Below are 16,357 nucleotides of genomic sequence, written 5' to 3' on the forward strand. Positions count from 1 at the left end.
AGTGACTTGCTCATGGTTACACAGTTAGGTAATTATGAAGTATCTGAGGCCAGATTTGAACTCAGGTCCTCCTGACCCCAGGGCCAGTGTTCTGTCACCTGGCTACCCCTAAATACAATTTTTACAAGAAAAATGTATATAGAAGAAGATAGTTTGAAGTCGTATGATTGATTGCATAAGAGATACTAGGGGCAAGGAGACCAAGACTCTATTACAATAATCCAGGGGAGAGATGATGAGAGTAGGAGTTATGTGTATTAGACTGAATGATGACAAGTTGCCTTGACTAAGATGTAAAAATGTGAGTTGAGAATTTAGAACTCAAAATCTTTAAAAATGAATATTAAAATTGTTTTCTCATGCAATTAGGAACAAATAAAAACTGTATTTTTAAATATGAATTGCTCTAGAGCTGCAGTCAAAGTATTGCTTTCTTAGAAGGGTCTACAGGTGTTTTCTAAACTTAACTACCAAAAAAACCCCTTTAAACATAAATACATTTTCACATATGGCAGACAGTTGTTGCACTCTGTAACAGCCTTAGAAGGAGACACCTGGATGCTGAAGGCCATCTCCTCTCTAATGTGATATAGGTAACAAAACTCAAGGAGACCTAGCTAGTGAGGGGTGATATTTGTTAGGATTCCCTTTTTCCCTTGTCTTAGTGTAGTTGTATGCTGTCTAAGAAGAAGGAAGAGAAGATTTGTGTGGTGAGGAGCCTCCAGAGCTAACAGCGTGGCAGTAGGTGGTGGCCAGGCAGCAGTTGGGGGAATAGACTTTCCACCATCAATTACAAAAACTGCAATGAAATGTGTAGGGAATGTTGGGAGAGGAGGAATCATGTTAAGAGTGAGAGATGGCCAAGTCAAAAGAAAAAAGACTCAGTAACCAAAGGAAGGTTCAGTTCAGCTCTAAGAGATGGATAGGACATTGTGCTGGATGACTTCAAGTATTTGGGTCCTAGTCTTTGTTCTGACACTAGTCATGTGACCTGTGTGACTCTCAGTATTCTAACTTCTAGAATGGGTTTAATAAGATATATGCTCCCTACTTAGAATATGCTCAAATGAGGTATTATCCATAATACCCTTTAAAGTATTGGCTGGTTAAAAGAGCACTGATTGGAGCAGTGGATAGAGCACCAGCCCTGGAGTCAGGAGCACCTGAGTTCAAGTCCGGCCTCAAACACTTAATAATTACCTAGCTGTGTGGTCTTGGGCAAGCCATTTAATCCCATTGCCTTGCAAAAACCTAAAAAAAAAAAGAGAGAAAGAGAGAGCACTGAGCTTGAGAATTAGGAGACCCAGGTCTCCTCTCCATAATTTACATTTGCTAGCTGTGTGATCATGGACAAGTCACTTAACCACATAGTGCCATAGTTTTTTGACCTATAAAATGAGTGGGGTTGTACTAGATGATCTCTGAGATCCCTTCCATCTCTAAAATGAGATTCTTCTCATCTCTCCTCTCTAGGCAACGTGACAGGTGAAAGAATAGTTGGATTTGGAGAATGAGGACTTGGGTCTGAATCTTGGTTCTGTCCCTTACTTTGTGCATGACTGTGCAAATCACTTAACTCTTCCAGGTCTCAGTTCCTTCATTTGTAAAATGAGGGATTTGGATTAGATCAGGGGTTTTCAAAGCCTAGTATGGGGACCACTGGGAGTCACCGAGATCATTTCAGAAGATTTCCAAAGTCAAAACTATTTTCATAATAATACCAAGATGTTTTTCATTTGATTATGATAAATGTCAATTGATAAAAAAAATGTAAGGGAACAAAAAATTTGAGAACTGTTCACCTAGAAGATCTCTGAAGTCCCTCAAGCTTAAAATCGATGATCCTAAGATCATTTCTCTCAGTCTCTATTTATTTTTTATTTCATTTTCTTTATTTCAATTCACAAAAAGCTAATTTCTCTTCCCCCTCTTAAAAAAACAAAAGCACCTTTATAACAAAAATACATAGTCAAGCAAGATAAATTTCCACATTGGCCACGTCCCAAAAATAGATGTCTCATCTTAAGCCTCGGTTTTCTCTCTCTGTGTGAAATGAGGATAATAATCCAACTCTACAGAGTTGATATAAGGAAAATATATAAACCTTAAAATACTATAGAAATTTGAGACACTGCTGCTTTTTGTTAACCATACGTTTTAAAAAGTAATTTCATTAGTACAGTTTCCAATGAGGAAATTCCCCCTGTCAATGATTGTCTGCACATCTGGTCTTAGAGAATTGCCTGGCACATTTGGGCCTTCAGGTGACTTGCCAGCTAGCCAGTATGAGGCAGAGATTGGACAAAGACATTCTTCCCCTTGTTTCCGTATATAAACTTTATTGAGTTCTAATGCTTTAACCAACTGTAAGCTATAGAGTGTAGACTATATACAATGTACAGGAAGGGACTTTGTGAACTACAAAGCACTATGCCAGTAGTTAGGGATTGTTTTACAATGGGAAGGTAGGCATCTGATGACTCAGGGGCCCCCCAAGAAGGGGCATGTTTGAAGTTTTCCTTTCAGCCTCCATGCCTCTGTTTTGTTTCTTCTTTAGCTCCCATACCTCCATTTTCTTCTTGGTTCCCTGGCTTTTATTCACTGAGCAAAGTAAATCCTTTGGTGATAACTTGCCCTCATGGGCCATCATCCTCAAACAGTAAGGAAAAAAAAAAGTCTTTTCTGTCTGCTCAAGTCCCTCTCCTTTTCTCTTTTCCTCTGAGTGTTGTAATCTGCTCTTTAGAAACATTTAAATAATCATTCGACTGTGAAATGAACTCTCTCTGGTGAGGCCCAGGAGGGGAATGAAAGCCACAGCTTCCAAAAAAATGGTGGGAATTAATGATGTGGTCAGGGGATTGCAAGGGCAGGGCCTCAGAGAAGGACTTGTTGGTTCCTTCGCTATGAAGGAAAATGAGAGAGGAACCGATTTTTGCCTGGGAACCAAAGAGAAGAAAAGAGAAAACTAAAGGAGAGAACCATTGATAGGGCCACAGAGCTAGGGATGAAAGGGACCTCAGAGGCCATCCTAGTTCAGACTGTATTTTATAAAAAAGGAAACTGAGGTCTAAGAAGGTCAAATAACTTTCTCATGGTCACCCAGGTAGAAAGGAGCAGGGCTGGGGGCAGCTAGGTGGTGGAGTGGATAGAATACTGGCCTTGGAGTCAGGAGGACCCGAATTCAAAACTCAGCCTCAGACACTTAAGAATTGCCTCCCTGTGTGACCTTGGGCAAGTCTCTTAACTTCATTGCCTTGCAAAAAAAGACAAAGACAAAAACAAAAGTTGCAGAGCCAGGATTCAAATCCAAGTCATCTGACCTCAAACCAGCATTCCCTCAGATTGCAAACTGTTTCCAATATGGTTCAAAAAAATTCTGAAAAGTTATCTGGTATAATGGAATAATGAGCCCTGTATCAGGAGACCTAGGTTCTAATACCAATACTGCCACTAACTTCATAGGTTCCCCTGGGCAAGTCATTTCCCTTTTTCACTTGAATTTCTTCATCTATTAAATAAGAATCCCAATTCTTCTTGTCCCAACCTGCCTTCCCTACCTTAGAGCTGTTGGGAGGTTCAGATGTGATCATGGAGCTCTGAAAAATATTCTTGTAGCCGTAATCTAAGCTTTGGTATCCTTATTCCAATTCTCCCACTACAGTTAATCAGTCACCCCTTCCTCACATTAACTAATAGCAAGACTTTCATTGTAGAAGAAGACCATAATATCAGGAAGGTGATGCCATGACAAATTGGATTTTTAGTGAGGGGGTGCAGTCAAGGACAAGTGGGTAGAACAGCGGATAGAGCACTGGCCTTGGAGTCCAGAGGATAGGAGTTCAAATTTGACCTTAGACAGCTGACTCTTACTAACTGTGTGACCTTGGGCAAGTTACTTAACTCTGATTGCCTCGCACGTAGGACAATCTCCAGTCGACCTGATTCATATATATGGCCATTGGGCCCAGATGGCTCTGGAGGAGAAAGTGAGGCTGGTGACTTAGCACAGCCCCATCCTCCCCCCCACTCAAATCCAATTCATGTGCTTATCATGGAATCACCTTCAAGATGTCTCAGGGCAGCTAGGTGGAGTGGTGAATACAGTACTGGCCCTAGAGTCAGGAAGACCTGAGTTCAAATAAGGCCTCAGACACTTAATAATTGCCTGGCTGTGTGACCTTGGATGACTCACTTAATCCCTTTGCCTTAAATAAGTAAAAAGATTTAAAAAAAAAAGATGTCATGGTCTTCTTCTAGAACGAAGGACATCATCATGATAGTATCAAATGGTGACCAGCTCAGAGGGATGATAGCACTTTCCGGGTAGGGGGATGGAAATGAATTGGATTTCTGGACAACTCCAGTGCTGAATTTCTTCTGTCTCTGGCCAGGTGAAGGAGCCACTTCTCAGTGAAATTCAGCAGAAAGCTGAGGAAAGTGAGCTGCTGAAGATGGAGTTGCAGATGCTTGAGACAGAGAGAGTTCGGTTGTCCCTGGTGGAAGAAAAGCTGATGGATGTTCTCCAGCTTCTCCAGAGACTTCGGGATTTGGTATGCCAACAGAACATGGTTCCTCCTACCATCATCACCTACTTAAAACATGGAAATACTGTCTCTCTGGAAGCAACATGTAGTCTGTTGGAAAGAGCATGATGTTATGGTTAGAAGTACTCTAAATTTGGTGGTAGAGTTAGGATGAGACAAAAGGGCTTCTGACTCCTAAGTCCATCATCCTTTACACTATTCCAGGAGATGTACATTTAAATGTGAGTATGGAGTACACATGGGTCTCTTGCTATTCTTATTTGCTGCCAGAGACCTTATTTCACTGGCCCACTTCAAGAAAACTGGTCCTTTGTTGGCAGTGTTGTAAAGGGGACTTTTGGTCAGCTCTTGGTTGGACTGGATGGCTTCTAAAGTCCTACCAATTCTGAGATACTAAGAATTGTACAATCATAGATTTGGAACTGGAAGGGACATTGAAGACCATCAAACCCAACCACAGGGAAGTTAAGTGACTTGTTCGTGGCCACAAAGCTAAGGTATGTCAGGAGTAGAATCTGAATCTCAAGCTTCTTGACTTGGAACCAGCTCTCTCTATATTGATATATATGGTATCATGTTTGTCATAGTAATGATGTGGTGATGACATATTGTATAAAATGATCTATTCCATGTGTTTGTTCCTTTTTAAGAACATATCAAAAAGAGTCTTGGGAAAAATGTTGCTGAACACCTTGGAATCCTGTCAGGACCCCCAACATGGTAGGAAAGCTCCTTGGTAATTAAAATCTTTTCTGTTCTTTATTATTCTGAAATAAATAGTTAGAGAGGGTAGAAGTAGAGGGAATAATGGAAGCAAGGGAGAATCAGTTTCATACAATGATAACCTGATTCTACAATGATAACCTGAAAAATTATCCATAAACATTCAGAAATAAAGTTTGAATTAAGTCTGAAGAATAGGTTGGTTCCTAGGTTATATTAACAGGTCTAAGACTTATCTGCTCTGCCTCCTAGCATGATAAGAGTTGTAATAAACACTGGAGTTTCCAGTTACAAAACATATCCTGAATTCAAGGCAGGAAATAGAAGGGGGAGATGGACCAGGGACTGGGGGGCAGAGTCTTTTCAATCCCCCTCCAGTTTTGCTAAGTGTCTTTCTATCTCTTCCCGAACCTATCACAAGCCTCTAACCCTCACCCTGCCCCTCATTCCAAGATTCCAGATAAAGTTTCCCCTACATTCAAAAGTGTAACATCAAAAACTGCTTAACTAGGCAAAGTTTTCATATGCTGCTGTCCTGGAGCACTGAGAAAGGAGAGGGAGAGAGCAACTAATTCATAATGGAAGCTTGGAGCATGTTGAGAATTTATAGCTTCATTACATGCACCCACGATCCAGACTCTCTTAGTATATCTGACTTCCCACAGCACTGATGTTTAAAGAAAAGAACTTATGTGACTTTGGAATCCTAGAATAGGCCACAGAAAGTCCAAATCACAGAATGTCCAAATCACAAAATGTCTGTTGGGGCCATAGAATGAATGTCCAACCTAGAGGGCATCTTTTGGCCTCAGCCCCTCACAGACATGTAGCATAGACAAGTTTCCCCGTTTTTCCCCTAAGTCATTTCTGAGCTTTCATCTTTTAAAGTCCCTCATTTTCTTTAACTATTGTGACTTTTGAAAGTATTACATATATATAAATATATATATATGCATATATATTATATATACATGAAAATAATAAGGGGTAGCCATTGTTTTCTTCCTGAAGCCCTCCAGATCCTTGGAAGGTAGCATGGCACAGAGAGGGCAGCATGCTGAATTTGGAGACAAGAGAGACTCAGTTGAAATCCTGCCTCAGATACAATAGCTATATGACCTTGGCAAGTCATTAAACTCCTCTTAACTTCAGTTTCCTCATCTGAAAACTGAAAAAAAATCAGCTAGATGAGGAGTTTTTCACCTTTTTTGCAGCACAGATCCTTTGGGGAATCTGATGAAACTAAGGACTGATGGCTTTTCACAATCATTTATCTAAATGAATAAGATAAAAATACAGGGGATTACAAAAGAAACCAATTATATGAAATAGGTGACAAAATATTAAAAAAAATTCATCCATGAATGATCTGACTTTATAGACACATAAAAAGAATTACACAAACTGATGTTGAGGGAAGAGCACAGAATCATTGTATGCATTTACATCATTGTGAATTGATTGACTTGGATGGATACAGCTCTTCTCAGCAGATCAGAGATTTAGGACAACCCTGGGAGACATGCTATGATCAAAGCCATCTACATACATGGGAAAAACAAACAAACAAAAAGGAAAAACAAAAAACATAGAATCTAAATGAATTCTCTGTTCAATTTTTTATAACTTCTCCTTTGTTTTTTCTTTCTACAGCATTATTTTCTTTCTTTTACCTTAGTCCTACCTCTCAAACACTCATTGATGAATATGTAAACATGTTAAACACAAATGAACTTGTACAACTTTTACCAAATGTTTTGCCAATGAGGAGAGAGGGATGGGAAGGGAAGATGGTAGAAAAATATATAACTTATAAGTATATGAGAGGATGAATGTTGAAAACTTTCATACTATATATTTGGAAAAATAAAGTAAAATATCTATTTAAAAAAAAAAGTTCACAGATTCCCCTGAAATTTATCTGTGGAGTCCAGTAAGAACCTTTAGAAAACATGACAGTCTCTGAGATCCCATTCAAACTTTAAGTCCATGCTTATAATCTGTGAAATAGGGGCTGGCTAGTATTCTCATCTCTATCTATTCTTAGGGGTATTTCAAGGATAGAATGAGATGAGACAGGAAAGTGCTTTGAAAACTTAAAACATTTCCCTTCAAAGAAAAGGACTGAAATGGAGACTAGATTAGAATAATCTAGCAAGAACTGGGTAAGACTTTCATGAAAGTTCAGATTTTGAAGCTTTTTTCTATTCAACACCCTAGAGACCTCCCTCCTCCTGTTAGTTTTGCAGAAAAATCTGCATACAAGGGAAGGAATGGAAGAGTGGAGTTGAAGGAAGAGTCCCAGAGCAAGCCCCCAGCAGTGGAGTGGGAGGTCCAGGAAATCTAAATAAAAGAAAACAAGAGACCCCCTCCTGCTACATGGCTTACATAGGCTAGTCATTTCCAGCCCCCCACTAAGAAAAACCTGCTGCCCAAAATCCATCCCAAATGTGAGTTTGGGATCTCAACCAAATGTAAGCTCTGCTCCTTCTCAGCCAAGGACACATGTGGTTCCCAATGGCACCAGAACTAACAGAATCTCCCACTGTTCTCTAAGATGCTTTTGGCCAAAAGTTTTGGGCAGACTGGCAAATCTGCTTTGGCACCAGCAAGAGATATTGGGGGTGCATGCAGAGAGCTGCTCTGAAATTGGGAACTTGATCCTGGTTAGGGCTAAACTCAATTCATCCTGAAGGAGAAACAGAAAACAGCTCCAGGAGGCTCAAAGGCATTTTCTAAGGTCTATATGATCTTCTCCTCCTCTTTCTCTTCCCCCCCCAAGATCACCCCAAATCTCTAATATTTCCATTTCTCACATCTTTTCAAACATATATTCATTGAGGACCACATTCTATACCGGGGTTATAAGAGATATAAAAATGAACAATTAAGTCAACCAACATCTATTCTAAACACCATTCCAAGACACTATAAGACATCGTTCCAGTTTTTGTGGAGTTTACAGATCGGAGAAGGGTTGTACAGAAAATATATACCTATATTAATAAAAGACAGAATGTGATCTGAACTATAAGAGTTAGATTGTTCCAATAGTTTAACTGGTTTCCTTACCTCGTCTTTCCCTTCTCTGATCTCTCCTCTAATCCAAAGTGATTTTCTTAAAATTCAGGTCTAATCATGTTACCCACCTCCCCACCCCCACTTCAATATATTCCAGTAGCCCACGATTACCTCCAGGACCATATACAAAATCCTCTGTCTGGCATTTAAAACCCAACCTTGTCCCTTCTTACTTTTCAGCTTTATTATGAAATTATTCTACATTGTACACACTAGAGCCCAGTCAATTTAGCCTTACTATTTAGTGCTCATATGGGACATTCCATTTCTTGGCTCCCTGGAATGAACTTCTCATCTCCGATTCTCAAAGCCCCTCAGTTCTTTCAAGTACCACTTTCTCCATATATTCTTACATATGAAGTCTCCCTTTGCTAAATTGCAAGTCCTCTAGAGCAGAAACTGTCTTTACAGCATCAGTGGCTGACCTAGAGTTACTAATACTTGTAAATGGATTGATTGGGGCAGGGAGGGAGGTTCTTCCCCTCAAGGTTTGCTGACCTCAGCCCAGAAATCATATTGTAATTTTGCCTCCTGGTTCTCTATTCCTTTAGAGAAGGTCCACACCTTCGAAGTCCTAGACGCCCTATACCGGACACTGGCTAGCTGCGAACTCCTACAGAAACAGCCTTTGGAGCAGGCTCAAGCACCCCAAGCCCTCACCAACCAACTCATCATCTCCTGTTGAGCATCAGCGTGACCTTGCAACAGTGCAGAGACCTGCCCTAAACTTCACTCTAGTTCTGCAGACATCAGACTTGAAAGACAAGTGGACATCTCTACTGGACCCACCAAGTACAGAACCTCTGCCAAGGGACCTCTCACTCTTGAATGCTTACTACCCCTAACACTCTCCCTAGGATAAAGTGTTCAGTGGCCACATGGCCTCCCAGGTTATACTGTAGAGGACAAGGCTGAGCCTAGACCTGGTCTGAGTGGCTGATGGAACCCCACAAATCACTGTGATTGAGGCTGCCCCAGTCAGGACCCCCTGCCTTGGAGATTACATCTCTTGCTTTGATGGAACAGTGTATTTGGCCTTCACATTGATCATTTTCCTGATGGGCCATCTCTAGCCTTCTAATTTATGCTGATAAATCTCAGACTAAACCTGTCAGATTTTTATCTCAGATTAAAGCCATCAGCACTTTCCTGACAGCCTCTGCCTCCTACAATGGCCTTTTTCCCACCGTAAGATGTCCTCCCTTCCCAGTCTGGGATGCCCTCCCCTGAAAACCAATGAAACAAGATTTTCCTTCAGGCTTTACTGCAACCCAGATGCATGCCCATCACCACCCTGGGGAAAAGGAAGAACAAAAGCATAAAATAAAAAGATGTCCCTGCCCACAAAAAAGTTTACAAGCTGCTTGGAGCCCTGGCTTCTCAATGAAATAATGGGAGTCAATTATTGGCCTCAGTTAAGGACTCAACTGTACTACCAATACCCAGGTGGAATTCAAAGCATTAGTGTGGACTGGAGTAAACAGGGAAGGCTCCTTGGAGGTGGAAGGTGACTTGACTTCAGAGGATGGGTAGGATTTAGCTAAACAAAAGCAGTAGGGTGAATAGACTTAAGGGTGACTGAGAAAGTTACCTTGGGAAAGGCAGAGACAAAAAGGAGCCTGGTAGGTCTGTGAGATCTACCTGATCAGTGCAGAAGATTCATTTGTAAAGATAGACAAGTGAGGAAGCAATGGGCGTCCTCGTATATGGAAGGCCTTGAATGCAAAAGAGTTAGAACTTTATGAGTAGGAAGTAGGAAGTTATGGCAGATCCCTGAGCAGGGGAATGTCATCCTGAAAACTGGGTTTCTGCATAATCTGTATGGTGGTGCCATGACTTACCCTACAGCATATCAACAATCAAAGAGGAATGTTCTCTCATTCAGAAGCAATAGGAAAAAAGCTCCCCATGCCATCTTGGGGGGGGGGGGTGAGAAGGTACCCCACAGCCAGAGAAACAGGTATGATGTATGGAGGAAAGCTGAGAGTAGCCAGGGTTTCTACTGTCCAAGCCATACCTGGAGTTTTCCAAGTACCCAAAAGAAGATGGTACAGAGGACTAAAAGTCAGGAGAACTGAGTTCAAATCCTGAGTGAGCTACTAATATGCTATGTGATAAATACTTACTGAGTTTCTCTTGTGACCTTGCTTTATGACAGAGAAGTCAAGTCAAAAGAACCCTGCCCTCTAGGAACTTCTAGTCTAGGTAGGCAGATAAGATGCCATCACATAAGTTAAATATCAATAGAGAAAAGTTTAAGCTAATGAAGGAGTATAGACAAGACAGGCAGGAGGAGAGAAAGCTCAATGTGGGTTGAGGAGATCAGAGAAGGCTTTCTGAAGAGGCATGACATCTTGGGCTTGGTTCTTCCAAATAGGCAAGATGCAGGTTCATTGAGAAGAAGAGAGTTCCAGGAATATGAACAAAGATTGAGAAAGAGACAATGAGGAACCTAACCTGACCAGAGCAGACAATATATGTAGGTAGTATCATGAGGAGGCGAGAGTTGGATTTGATGATGATTAAAGTGAAATGACAGGGAGCGAAGTGATTTGAAAAAAGAAGCTAGCTGTTATAGAAACACAAGGCTTATAACCCACACATTATAAAATGGAGAAAATCCTGGCTCAGGAGTGAAAAGTTGAGTCGTGGTCTCAGCTTTGCCCCTAACAAGTTGGGTGACCTTGGCCAAGTCATCTTAATCTCTCTGAACATCCATGTCCTCTACAAAAGGGACTTGGACTGGGTGATATCAAAGGTTTTTTCCAGCTCTGACATTTTGTGATTCAAAGAGATTCCAGAAAGGTCTAGAATAGTTAAGAGAAAGCTCTCAGCATCCCTGGGACACACACACACACACACACACACACACACACACACACACACACAGAAAATCTTCTTTAAAAGGAAGGCTGCAGGGGAATAGCTGCATATTCCATCCTGATTCTATCTATATAAGGACTAATTCTTACATGTTGAATTTATTTGATTTTTAATGAACTCAAAGGTATCCTATAAATACTTCAGGCTGCAGCTGGTACTTTTCTTGCCATACCCTTTCTTCCCATCCATCTGCCCATGGAGATTTTCTGCTCAGTGGTCCTAGAACTGAGCTCTGCAGTTTGTTCAGAAAAATAATCTGGAGTCAGTCACACCCTGCCCTTGGAGTTTGAACAAAATCCCATGTTAAGGGAAGTGTCAGGAAGAGAGACAACATTTGAAACTGGGTTACATTGAGCTCCTCAGTGTAGATCATGAGCGGGGAACATCTGTAAAATAAATAAGGCCCAAGAAATCATTTGATCTGGCACTGTCACAGTAACTGCAGGTGGGACTCAAAATTCAATAAATCTATGAACTATTTAGGGTGAATTAATTAAATGTTTGACCAAATATAGCAGGCTAATTTTTAAATTGATAATTTTTTATGGCCTGCAAAAGATGTTATAAAAATCCAAACAGCCCTTGGCAGAAAAAAAAAGGTTTCCCCTCCCCCCTGGGTATAGACAGCACCTAATTGTTGAAGCATTAGAATCTCAGATTGGACCTACAAATCCGTATGAAGTAGGAACAGCAAGATTGTAGATCATGGAAGTTCTCTGGTCAGTTTGATTAAGCAGAGAAGATGGTGAGTTCCCTACAGTTCACCTCCCTAAAGAGGTGATGGACATGGCCCTTGACACCTCCTGGTTCCTGGATTTCCCTGGTAGAGGTAGTCCCCAAGATGAATTGTTTGCCTTTTGGGATATCCTGCCTATGGATGGAGCTAGCCTTCATCAGTGAAATAGACTTTGCATGATAATACAAAGGCCCCAAAAATGCAGTTCACTTCAGGTCAACCAAAATAGATTAAACAGAGTACTCTTTTAGGCACTGGAGGAAATCAGGACATGTCAAGAAAGGCCTTGATTTGGAACAAGACAGGGAGTGGCTCAAGTAAGATGAGTCAGGTAGAATTTCCAAAGAATTTGTTGGGAATCCTCATCTCCTCATCTGTATGTTGCCATGCAGCTCAACAATGTTCAATTATTTCATGTCCAGCTCTTGATGACTCCATTTGGGGTCTTCTTGGCAGAGACACAGCAATAGCTTGCCATTTCCTTCTTCAGCTCGTTTTTACCTTATAAGGAAACTGAGGCAAACAAGGTCACAGAGTTAATAGATGTCTCAGGCTGGATTTGAACTCATAAAGTTGAAAATTCCTTACTCCAGGCCTGGTATTCTTAACTGCTACACCACCTTATGTATCTATATATCAGCTAAAACATAATTTATTTCAGTATTTTCAAGGTTCTGAGATGCTTAGTAGCTAGTGTACAAACCATAGATCCGAGCATCAGAGGACCTGAATTTGAATCATACTTCTAATGTCATTTGTGTGACTTTGGGTAAATCACTTAACCTCTCTGGGCCTCAGTTTCTATACTATAAAACAAAGGGAGTTGGTTCTGACAGAAATGGGAATAGACTCAAGACAGAAAATGGATAGACATTTTTGGTCAGGGTCAACGTAGTCATTTGTTTTGCTTGACTATACGTATTTTTTTTTTAGGTTTTTGCAAGGCAAATGGGGTTAAGTTGCTTACCCAAGGCCACACAGCTAGGTAATTATTAAGTGTCTGAGACCGGATTTGAACCCAGGTACTCCTGACTACAGGGCCGGTGCTTTATCCACTGCACCACCTAGCCATCCAGACTATACATATTTTTATAAGGGGTTTATTTTTCTTTTTCCAATGGAAGAGGACTGCAGGTGAGAAGTAGAGAAAATGAATGCTTGTTAGTTAATAAATTTAATTTTTTTTAATTAAGAGGTCTGGATTAAATGCCCTCTGCAATCCCTTCCAATACTAGATTGATGATCCCATGAGCCAATTAATAAGGATTTAGTGAGTGTCTACTCTGTGTGAGGCACCATGTTAAGTAGGTTTGGGACTAGACTTTAAATTCTACTGGTGTTGACATCTCTGCCACAGATGCAAATTACAACCTTTTCACACTCAGCATAGCAACATGAGTTGCTATGACCAAAACCTTCATTTCCTGGTCAATCAACTGACCAATAAGTATTTATTGTTTCAATTTTGGTATTTACTAATTATGTACTATGTGCTAAGCACTAGGGATGTAAAAAATGAGAATGAAAATAAAAATAAAAAACAAAAGGCAGTCCCTGTTCTCAAGAAACTTTCTTATAGTTTACAGTGTTTATGCTCTGTGTTAAGTGCTGGCGATATAAAGATAAAAGTGAAATGGCTCTGCCCTCAGGTAACTTACCTTCTATCAGGTACCCAATTTGTTGATGAGGGTCTCTGAACTTAGTTACTGGGGGTCTTCAAATAGAGACATTGTCTTGAGCATTGACAGCATTGACAGACTAATTGAAACCCTTCCAACTTATGGAAATTTACAAGAATTTATGTTTTGCTAGGATGGTCTTTAAGAACCAAGGTCAACTTCTTCATTATAAATTATTAATGAGACTTTAGTGGCGGAAAATTACTCTACTGAATCATAAACTTGACCTAAAAATTGTGCTGCACCAATTGACATTAAACATTTAATTAATCATCTTGCTGCCTCTTTAGGACTCAAGAGGATTTCTGGGAATGGTTTGGATGGCTCAGGTCTCTCAAAGAATCTTCCCAGAGAAACTTCACCTAATGACATATATTTCACAGAATCGCAGATTTCAAAGTTGGAAGAGATAGTTGATCTATCTAAAACAATCCATAACTACAAAAAGAATCCCATCTACAACTCTATCACCCATTTGACCTAAAAAATAAAATGCTCCAGTAATTAACACTTGATTTCTCCATTCAAAGCAATCCTGCTCATTTTAAGAGAGGAGTTTAATGGTTTTGATTAAGTCCTTGGCCAAATCAAACCTTGGTTTCTTTATCTGTAACATGAAGGGTTTAGACCAAACCCTGTCTCTCTTTCCTTTCTCTCCAAGGTTCCTACCAACTACAAAGTAAGGCTATTCTGAGATCCTATCCAGTTCTTAATCTGTGATCTTATGATCCCTCTTCCTCCACAAGAGCTTATAGTTTCTCATCTTGCATTCATGTGTAGGTAAACCATGGAATAAGTAAATATTACCACATTGAAAACTGAAATATAGATGTAATTGTATTGAGAGGATGGATCTATGCCCCTAACATACACTGGGCCAAAGGCAGATGGGGTTCACAGAGCATGGTTAGGTACATCTCCCCTTCAGGGTCCTGAGGCGTAGGGGTCTTCTGATGCTATTGGCTTGAGTTCCCATCTAATGTATTCCCAATATCATCACCAGTGATTAGTGATCATTTTACCCCGATATCGATACCTCCTCAATATCATTAATAAGCAATTAATATCAACTATGTTTTACAAGAGGATATATACTGATAAGATACAGCAAGAACACATTATCCTGAATCAAGGTACACTAACCTCTCTACCATCTTGGGCCCTGGGGAGAGTGAGTTCCAACTTACAATGGTTGGTACTAAAAATTCTTGAAGTTGACTCACTAGAAGTTGACCTTGAAACATACTACCCTGCCTGCTGGAGATGACATCTTGGCTACTAGGTGGATTCACTGCTGAACTGACTCACACAGGTTGTTCTTGGAGCTGCATTTCTATTGACTATGGCCTTGATGACCGTCTCGACCATGGACCCCCTCTTTACCTAGCTGGTGACTCCTCCAACTCTTTGAAGGTCACAAGATCACAACCTGTTCCACTCCATCTCAATACTCATCCCCCTAAAAACAAGAGGGAATAAAGACACAATCATGTTATATGTTTTGGAACATGTGGTAGCCCAGGTAAGAAGGGAGATGGCGCCAATTTTTTACTTGATCACCAGGATAAAAGGATCCATCATTCTGTTATCAAAGACTTTTCCATCTATGCTCTCAATTTGAGCTCAGCTGCCAATTAAAGGACTTTACCATACAGTTAAAATGGGATCAGTATGGACCAACATTCCCCCAAAACTGGATTAGGCTTATGCCTCCTCCCACCCCAATTAGTGAGAGATTAGCTTTCCCTACAAGATAATAGAGCTGTTCCCTAGGACTTATTGGTTCATACTTCTTTTCCTACCACCTCCCATATGAGGTAACCTCAGGTCTCTCCTATAAAAGGGATTAGCTTTCCCTAAACAATGGTCAAGCTATCCACAGGACCTAATTGACTCAACTTATCTGACTCAGCTTCCTAGTCACCCAAGGGCATAAGAAGTCCTAGTCACATGGAGCCTAGACCCCCTCAAACTTGCTGGATACCTGGAGAGTGACCATATCCTGACCAGATAGAAGGATTTCCATAAGGAGGTAAAAAAAATGAAGCATTCTAAAAATGAAAATAAGTCTCACCAGATCTTTGCTGTATTAGGGGCTTTTTATTCACTGGTCCATGAGTTCTAAATATCTCACTGCATCTCAAAAACAAACCTGAACAAGAGAGTCCTGACATTAGATACTTCTCTAAAAATAGGAGCTGCATTTCTATTGACTATGGCCTTGATGACAGTCTCAACCATGGACCCCCTCTTTACCTATCTGGTGACTCTTCCAACTCTTTGAAGGTCACAAGATAGGAAGATAATAGCCAAATACCTATGTATAACTGAACCTCTCATTATATGTCATCATTCACTTCCAGAAGGATGCTCACCAAGCCCCCCACCCCAATATGGATTGACAGCAAAGCAGAGCAAACTGCTCATTCTCTGTAGATTTCCACACACTCCCTAACTTCCATCTCTAATTAAATGGCAAAAAAGAGGGAACACCTATTTGTAAATAAACATGTTTGTGTCATGAACCCCCTTTGGCAACCTTTGGGGAAGCCTATGGACCCCTTCTCAAAATAATGTTCTTAAAGGCATAAAAAATACAAAGAATCAAAAAGCAAATCAGTACTTTGAATAAAGATATAATTTTTCCCATCAATGTTCATGGACCTTTCCCCTGAATCTATGAAGTTAAGAACTAAGTGGTTCCTAGTAGA

At 40.5% G+C, this 16,357-nt stretch overlaps 1 protein-coding gene across 1 annotated transcript in view; it reads left to right on the top strand.

Moving 5' to 3' along the window:
- Positions 1-13,544, top strand: part of EFCC1 (EF-hand and coiled-coil domain containing 1) — a 73,746-nt gene extending 60,202 nt beyond the window's left edge. The window contains exons 6-8 of the mRNA XM_074198393.1: positions 4,392-4,550; positions 5,195-5,264; positions 8,900-13,544. Of these exons, the coding sequence (XP_074054494.1) occupies positions 4,392-4,550; positions 5,195-5,264; positions 8,900-9,033 (363 nt within the window). The 3' untranslated portion in view covers positions 9,034-13,544. The remainder of the gene's footprint in view (positions 1-4,391; positions 4,551-5,194; positions 5,265-8,899) is intronic.
- The last annotated feature ends 2,813 nt before the right edge of the window (positions 13,545-16,357 follow it).

The sequence above is a fragment of the Macrotis lagotis genome, chromosome 8 (genome assembly GCF_037893015.1).
Source record: "Macrotis lagotis isolate mMagLag1 chromosome 8, bilby.v1.9.chrom.fasta, whole genome shotgun sequence".
NCBI classification, from domain to species: Eukaryota; Metazoa; Chordata; class Mammalia; order Peramelemorphia; family Peramelidae; genus Macrotis; species Macrotis lagotis.